The sequence below is a fragment of the Oscarella lobularis genome, chromosome 18 (genome assembly GCF_947507565.1).
Source record: "Oscarella lobularis chromosome 18, ooOscLobu1.1, whole genome shotgun sequence".
NCBI lineage: Eukaryota > Metazoa > Porifera > Homoscleromorpha > Homosclerophorida > Oscarellidae > Oscarella > Oscarella lobularis.
The window spans coordinates 1389589-1398400 of NC_089192.1; the positions used below are offsets into that span (position 1 = coordinate 1389589).

Consider the following 8812-nt stretch of genomic DNA (forward strand, 5'->3'; position numbering starts at 1 on the left):
GTTGCAGTATTGCAAAGAAAAATCGGAGCAGAGACTAACGTCGTAGAAGTATTTTCCATCAAATATCTTTTGAAAGCTGCTCACAGACTGCATTACAGGCTTTGTCTGAGCTATGGCTTCTTGGTTTGCGCTTACAGTGGAGTGCCATTGCCGGCGAGTGGAGTTAAATCAACCCTGTAGCCGTTGTCGTACTGGCAAAAACAGGTATTCAAAAGACGGCATTCGCCTTCGGGTTGGCTCTCCACAACGTTCCTTAAAAGCGTCACAACAACGAAGAAAACGCTGAAGAGACCTTGAAGACAAAGGAGCCTCGCCATTGCGTGTGTTCAGAGAGGGGTCAGACGGTCGCAAGACTTGTTGTGTGTGTGTCACAAAATTTGTGTGCGTCACAAGACTTTGTTGTGTGTATCACAAGACGTGTGTCACAAGACTTCTGTGTACGCGTGCAACACCTCGGAGCCACCATTATCCGGTCGTCCCAGTGGCTGAAATATCGGACAAGGAAAAACAGAATGCAGCGATTCAGAATCCGATTCGGAACAGCTTGCCCTTTCCGTCGGCTTGGCACACAAATCCAAAACGACCAATCAATTGTCTCTGGCGACTGTTCCGGGCCCGTCCTTTGCAATCGCGAGACTCGTTTCTTCTTCGATCTTCTCGATAGTAAACTAAAATTAACGGCGACGTATATAGCGTCAAAGCGACCACGATTGTTCGCGAGTCGTCGTCGTATCCACGGCAACAGCGGAAGTCGATCGAAGAGACTCGGACCGTCGATCCGGCCGTTTTTCATGAAGCTAGAAGGCGCGATGTTGATTCTCTCGCTCGCTATTTCGTCACCGGCTGCTCCTCGTACAGCTCCGCGCCTTCGGCATCATCTGGCGCTTCCCGTCGGCTCGCTGTGCGTCGACTGCGCGCGTCGTACACGGTCGCTCTTCTGGCGAAGTTCCTCTACCAAACTATGAAAGTAGCATTTCCAACCAGGGTACAAAATCTGAGGCACAGAGAAAGGGAAGCAGAAATTCGGCAGTGGCTGCCCTTACGGATACGTAAGGCCGTTATCCTTACGGACACATATAGCTCTATATAGAGAGCTTAGAAAGCGTTTTCTTCATGTACCTAACCCAACACCAACCCTAAACCTTACTGGTATCGGTGGCGGCCCCGCTCCGGGCTTAACCGCCCCAATGAGCATAGGTCGCAGAGGGGGGCTTCGCCCCCCCTGGAAGCACCATGCTACGGGCGGTTAAGCCGCAGTCGCGGGTGATCGTATATCGTATATCGCCGATTAGGCACAAAAAAAGCACCCTTCGGGATTCGAACCCCTAACCTGCTGCGTGGAAGCCGTATCCCAGAGCACCCCCCAGGATAACAGACTTACGTATCCGTACAGTGTAAGAGCAGCCACTGCGCAGAAATTCTGAACCAAAGTAGCGCGCGTTAACTAGATGAGAGTGGCTCAAAAGTCAATTTCCACGAGAAAAACTGCGAGAAAGCGTTCACGACGCGAAGCGACTTTCGAAAGCGCGAGAACGGTCACGCCGATCTAAGGGGCCAGCGTGCTACAACGTCTCGCGACCATGGTTTGCTTTCAGATGAGATCATGTCGTCGCTGGGTACGTACGTATTTGTTGATTCATTTGGTGTGTTCTGCTAACAGAGCGTAGCGAGAAAGCTGCAAGGATCTAACAAGAAAGAACAAAGGCTGTTGATCAACTAAGGAAAAGAACAACTAAGAGAAAGAGCAACATGCATGCAGGTACACTTTTTGGTTCAGTCGGAGCAGATCACTCCAGCGTCTTCACTATGGGAACAGTTGTGTTCACCCCACCCTCGGGAGCTGCATTGAGCGAGACTGTATTCGGAGCCTGAACATTGAACGTCATCTATCCAAATTTTTCCCGATCCTTGACCGAATGCAGCTCTTTGTGGTGCTTGCAGCGCCCTTTCATATCCCAAGGATCGACAAACAACGTGAGCATCATTGATATCCCAAAGGTCATCACACACAGTTCCCCATATTCCATTGTGAAAAATCTCTACGCGACCTTCGTATAAACCTGAGCCTCCTATTAGTCGGATATGATGTTCTCCGCAATCTACTACAGCCACCGAGTTGTTGCACTTCTCTCGTTCCCAACCATAAAAACGGCATGATAGGAGACTTGACTCGGAACCATTGCATGCCCAGTTGCCCATCCAGACATGGTCCGACAAATTTCTACTCAAAGAAACGTTCTTTGCTACAATTTCGCTCTCAGAGAAACCAAATTCTCTGCAGACCACCAAAGCGTCAAAATAATTCCAATTCTTATCACAAACCGTTCCCCATGTGCCTCCGTGATAAATCTCTACGACTCCCTCACTTGCAGATATTCTTGTAAGCCTAATTCTGCGGCTGCATTTGACTCCTGCATCTTGTGAATGATCGCAGCCTTTAACTTCCCACCCAGTAAATTCGCAACTGTCTAAACGCATCTCACGACCATTGCAAGCTACATTATTCATCCAAATGGGTCCAGATCCACGACCATAGTAAGCATTATTTCTAGCAGCTATCACGGTAGGAAATCCCAATTCTCTGCAAGTAACGTTTGCATCAGTCCAACCCCAGTTGTTATGGCATATAGTGCCCCAGGTGCCTCCGTGATAGACTTCGACGCGCCCTTCATTGGGACTAGAACCGCCTACCAATCTAACTGTTGAACATTCTACACCGGCGTCGTTTTGGTGAGTGCACTTGCTTTGACTGTAACCATTCACACCGCAATGAGTAATACTGGACTCAAAACCTCGACAGTCTACGTTAGTCATTGCTATCGGTCCCGTGCCTTGCCCGAAATTAGCAGTAGTCACGGCTGCAGCAAATCCTAGCTCTTTGCAAACGACATTTGCGTCTTCCCAGTCCCAGCCGTGGTTACACACAGTTCCCCACCTTCCACTTTCATATACTTCCACGCGACCTTTGTTAGAAACCAGACTACCCACAAGCCTAACAGTTGTACATGTCACTCCTGCCTCTCCCGAATGGCAATTGCTTATTCCCCATCCGCGAAAGTTGCAGTGAGTAAGGTTTGATTCATCACCTTTACATGCTACATCACTCATCCACACAGGTCCGGAACTTGGCCCAAAGTAGGAGTCGTGACGTAGAGAAGAGGCATTGGGAAATCCCAATTCCTTGCAAACGACTTTCGCATCCTCAAAATCCCATTGCTCGTCGCACACCGTTCCCCACGACCCGTTGAAGTATATCTCTACACGGCCTTCGTTAGGAGTAGCGCCATCAGTAAGTTTGACAGTGGCACACTCAACACCGGCGTCTTCAGAATGCCCGCAATTATTGATACCCCAACCATTGGAACGGCACAGAGTAAGATTTGTCTCATCACCTCGGCAAGCAACATCATCCATCCATATTTTGCCGGATCCCGGTCCAAAGTGGGCTTTTGGTTTTGCCGCTACAGCCGTAGGAAATCCGAGTTCTTTGCACACAACGTATGCATCAGCAAATTCCCACCCGTCGTCACAAACCGTTCCCCAAGTTCCTTTGTAGTAAACCTCAACTCGACCTTCATTCAGCTTTGAACTCCCAGAAAGTCTTAGTGTTGCGCAAACGACGCCTACAGTTTGCGTGGTAGAGCAATATCCTACACCCCAGCCATTAAAGCTGCAGCTAGTGAGGTTTTGTTCGTGCCCAGTACATTGTACTCCGTTCATCCATACAGTCTGGGGACCAGAACCATAATACCAATGAGCAGGGCTTTTTACATCAAAGGCAGTCGGAAATCCCAACTCTCGACAGACGACGTGCGCTTCAGTGAAATCCCATCCGTATCTACAAACAGATCCCCATGTTCCTTTGTGGTAGACTTCAACACGACCTTCATTCAGCGTTTGGCCACCCATAAGTCGAACTCTAGCGCAAGTAACTCCTGCATCTTGTTTATGGCTGCAGGAGTTTGCACTCCTACTGCAATCGGAAAGGTTTCTTTCGCTGCCGTTGCAACCTACGTTGCTCATCCATATAGGCCCAGAACCATGCCCGAAATGTGACCCACTCGCAACGGCCACTACTGTGGGAAAACCAAGCTCCCTGCATACCACATACCCGTCTTTCCAATCCCAGCCACGATCACACACTGTTCCCCACTGGCCTTCAAAATACACCTCTACGCGTCCACTGTAAAATGTGTTGGTGCCCACAAGTCGAACTGCTGCACAAACAACGCCGGCAAAACTACAATATCGGGTCGCACTATAAAAGGAGCAACTTTCAAGTTTGCTTTCCCTACCTGTGCAAGACAAGTAATCTATAACCAAGTCGGTACCTCCTCCAAAGGAGGTTCCGCGTTTTGCACTCGACGCAGTAGGAAATCCTAGCTGCCTGCAGACGACATGAGCATCGATAAAATCCCAGTTTCTGTTGCACACTTTTGCCCATCGTCCGTGACGATAAAGTTCTACACGGCCCTCGTTTAGCGATCCGCCTCCCGTTAGTCTTACGGTTGAGCATACTACACCAGCAGCTCTGCTAGGACCGCATTCTTCTGCTCCCCACCCGGAAAATCTGCAATCAGTAAGATTTGATTCGCTACCATTGCAAGACACAGAACTCATCCAAGTTCTGCTAAATGAAACTCCAAAATATGATCCACCAACCACTTTCGTAGCAAACGGAAATCCTAGTTCTCTGCACAAAACATGACCATCAGTTATATCCCACCCGTTGTCGCACACTGTGCCCCATACTCCTTTGTAGTATACTTCCACGCGACCGTCATTAGAACTGGAGCCTGAAACAATTCTTACTCTCCTTGAACACGCAACACCAGCTATTTGGTAGCAGTAATTGGCTTTCCAACCACTAAATCTGCAGTCAGAAAGGTTAGTCTCAAAACCTTTGCAATTTACATCGTCCATCGACACTATAGTTCTATAAAAAGAAACGGGAAATGGAGATGCATTCAATACTGGAAATCCTAACTCTCTGCACACAACTTTAGCATCAAACTCGCCCCAGTGGCGACCGCAAACAGCAACCCAATTCCCATTATAAGTTATTTCAACGTGGCCAATTCTGGGAGCAAGTGGTCCTACAAGTTTGACAGAAGGCTTGCTACAGGTCACGCCTGCTGAGTAGCTACAGTGCTGTGTCCATTCAGAGAATTGACAGGAAAGAAGACTGTCTTCGTATCCCAAGCACCTGACATTGTTAAACCAAACCGCAGTTTTATCCGCAGGACTGGAATATAAAGATACTGCTTCATAGTAGCCCAACTCGCGACAGACGATTTGAGCAAGGGTCTTTCCCCAACTATTACCACAGATTCTTCCCCAAATTCCTTTGTATAGCACTTCGACTTGTCCTTCATCGGAAACGTTTCCTCCGACAAGTCTAACATGGGCACTACAAATGACTCCGGCACTTCCATCAATACTCGAGCAATAATTAGTTTGTGTGCCTATGCAGGCATCAAGTGCGGCTTCACTTCCCCTGCATTGCAGACGGGTCTTCCACGCCTCGGGTATTCGTCGACCAAAGAAGTTCCCTGCTGTGTACTTTTTAGCTCTGTAGAAACCTAGCTGCCTACAAGCAACGTGAGCATTATTCAGATCCCACTCTTCGTCGCAAATGCCTTTCCATAATCCATCATCAGTGTCAAACACTTCTACGCGACCTTGATTGGTAGAATCCCCACCAGACAGCCTTATGTTAGTCACACAGCGTACGCTAGCGTACTTACTGCGATTGCAGCCTTGTATTCGCCTCCAACCACTTGAAGAGCAATTGCTTAGTCTATCTTCTGAGCCAACGCAAGAAAGATGGCTCATCCACACCGGTCCAGAACTGCTTCCGAAAAGCGATCCTTTCTCAACACTTGAAGAGATAGCTCGAAAGTATCCCAGCTCTCGACAAGCCACATTTGCGTCATTCAGATTCCAGTCTTGATTGCAAACATTTCCCCAAGGACCATTATGGCGAATCTCAACGCGACCTTCTCCTGGAACAGCACTACCGCTAAGTCTGATATTTGCAACGCACACAACTGCTGCGCGGTGTCTTCGATATCCTAAAGGACAGTCCTGCGATCTTCCGCGGGGACACATGTCTAAACGCGTTTCATTTCCTAGACATTGAACATTAGACGTCCACGGTTTGCCAGCGTTTCCTTTGTTGAGGTAGTATGATGTTTTGTGATCTTTTGCCTTTACGTACCCAAGCTGCCGACAAGCGACGTGAGCGTCATTCATATCCCAGTTGTAGTCACATACAGTTTTCCATAATCCTTTCGCCAAAATTTCAACGCGTCCTTCTTCTGGGCCAGAACCGTCTCTTAAACGGATATCAAAAACGCAGAACAAGCCTGCATCTTGCTTGTGGCTGCAGTTGTGCTCAGAATTACCCCACTCAGAGTAGCGAACACATTCACTGATCTGAGCTTCGCGTCCTGTGCAGCCAAGATTGCTCAACCATATTGGCCCGTCTCCTAATCGATCATAAGCACTCTTTGAAACGGATCTAGCTCTGAGGTACCCCAACTGTCGACAAGCCACATCGCCGTCGGCCAAGTCCCAGCCATTGTTACACACGGTACCCCAGGCGCCGTTATGAAAAACCTCGACGCGACCTTCTTGCGGCCTAAGGCCATCAGCCAGTCGGATATTTCCTATGCAAACAACGCTTGCATCTTGGCTATGGCTGCATCGATGAAAACCCCAATTGCGAAAACTGCACTCGGCCAAGCTACTTTCAGCGCCATTGCAGCGCACGTTGTCCATCCAAATTTTGCCTGATCCAGGTCCGAAATACGCCCCACTCTTAAAAGCCGCTGCTTTGTCGTACCCTTTGTTTAGTTGACGGCACACTACGTCTGCTTCTTTCAGAGTCCAGTGGGTGTCACACACGGTTCCCCAGGCACCGTTGTGGTAGACTTCAACGCGTCCTTCCCATTCATTGGGCCCATCTGCTAGTCTAATCGTGGAAATTGCAGCGTCCTGCGAAAGCAAACCCGGAAGTTTTTTCTTTCGCTTTTCATCATATGAGCAGAGGGTTTCCAAGGACGGGCACCATTCACGCAAAGTTTGATTTACCAACTCGGAAAGACCATTAGACGGAGATCTAGCTACGCGAAAAGAGTCCTTTCGTGGCTGAAGACTTTTAGGTAAATCATATTTGGAGAAATCAAATGTTTTGATTGCAGTCAGAAAATCTTCCAGCTTGCTTACTCTGACTTGCAAACCGTTTAGTTCAGATAGAATAGTTGTTTCACGACGTCTTGCCTCTAAGACTTCCACAATTGCAAAAACTGCTACAGAAGCACATAAGACAGCGAAGGCAACTGCAGGCACATTGCAGCTTAGTTGTCGTCGATCACTTCGGGGTTTTTCGACGCCCATGTTTTAATCTCACAAAGTTTTCTTCAACTGATCTGGTCGTTAGTTGTGTTAGGAATAAAAATCCGCAAGATCCGGTTTACACGACACATTTGAACGTAGACTACCGTGGGTACTTCAATTTTGTGATAAGCTCTTTACGCAAAAGCCTGAAAAGCATCTTGAGAAGGTTTGTACTACAACCCTTCTAGGAAAGCCACAGTAGATTCACGGCATCGGACCAGTGTAGCGCACGTTATGTCAGAGAGGCTCTAAAAAGACGGCTCTATTCAATCGAACGCTGCCGCTCGGAGCTATTAGCTCTCGAATGTAGGATTAGACTACGTCTATATTTTTGTTTAACGGTAGCAGCTCGTTGCTCAGGGCGTCCGTCAGCACGCACTTGGAACGAACAGAGGAGGCGACGAGAAACGAGGTGAAGGAGCAGCGCGATCGTTTACTCATTGTTTCAAAAAAAGCACACAGGTAGCGGTGAAATCGACTATCGTAGCCATTAGGCAGGAATCTCCAACAGTCAAATCGCTCACACTGTCCATACCAGACAAAGAATTCCGATTCAAAGCAGGACAATGGTTCTAGAGGAGAAAAAATTTCCAGAATTAATAATATTTCATTTTCCTCAGGGTCGATTTTTTTCATACCGGGTTTATCGGTCGTTGGAGGATTTTCCATCACGTCGACTCCAGCCCATTTGGCTCGTCGCAGAACGATCGACTTGGCCGTCAAAGCGAGCGATCATCCGCCGGCCGCTTGGATTCATCGCGAGGCAAAGGTTGGTAGTCACGTGACCGTTCAAGTCGGCTGCGATTTCTATTTCGACGACGATAAGATTGACTGTGTGTCGACGTTGTCGAATTTTCTGTTTGTCGCCGGCGGAATTGGAATCACGCCTCTCCATTCGATCATGAGACACGCGATCGATTTGAAAAACGGTGGAAGCGACGACGCGGGGAAAATTGAGGCTGCTCTATAGCGCAAAGACTTTGGACGAGATGATATTCGAGAAGTCTCTGAGGGAGCTGAAAGAAAGAGAATTTCTTCGATGCCGCTTTGTGCTTGACTGGATCCCATCAAGCTCATATGCATCATCGAGATGTGCACAGTGAGTGATTTCTAATGGGGGTTGGCGGTGAGAGCGTTTCTTGTTTTCTCTCAGTTGGTAGAATCACGAAGGATCTTCTCAAGATCTTTACTCTGGGTATGAGCCCGAGTGAGATTATTGCCTATGTCTGCGGCCCTCCTGCAATGACGGACGACGCATGCTCGAGCGCATGGGCGTGAAAGACGATTGATTGTGGTATGAGAAATGGCGGTGAGAAGCAGGATGCCGTTATCGTGAATAACGTGGAAATTAACAGGTAAAGTCAGCGACCCGCTTTAATTAATTAAATAAAATTAGGGCAATTGTAAATGA

General features: G+C 48.1%; 1 protein-coding gene and 1 long non-coding RNA gene across 4 annotated transcripts; one reads left to right on the forward strand and one right to left on the reverse strand.

Annotated features, from left to right (window-relative positions):
- Positions 1-1711: 1711 nt before the first annotated feature.
- LOC136197837 (scavenger receptor cysteine-rich type 1 protein M130-like) lies at positions 1712-7552 on the reverse strand. The gene has a single exon (XM_065987672.1). It carries the CDS (start codon positions 7399-7401, stop codon positions 1774-1776), a length of 5628 nt encoding a protein of 1875 aa, XP_065843744.1. The 5' UTR covers positions 7402-7552; the 3' UTR covers positions 1712-1773.
- A 62-nt stretch (positions 7553-7614) lies between these two features.
- Positions 7615-8812, forward strand: LOC136197875 (uncharacterized). Of its 3 annotated transcripts, XR_010672614.1 has the most exons (6): positions 7615-7707; positions 7762-7813; positions 7864-7970; positions 8022-8170; positions 8228-8500; positions 8555-8812. It is a non-coding gene; the product is annotated as an uncharacterized lncRNA (long non-coding RNA). The 3 variants fall into 3 exon arrangements; XR_010672612.1 differs by having other exon boundaries at positions 8022-8500; XR_010672613.1 differs by having other exon boundaries at positions 7656-7707; positions 7750-7813; positions 8022-8500.

Coding starts and splice junctions, on each gene's coding strand:
- LOC136197837 (XM_065987672.1), bottom strand. CDS start 7,401: ATGGGCGTCGAAAAACCCCGAAGTGATCGACGACAACTAAGCTGCAAT.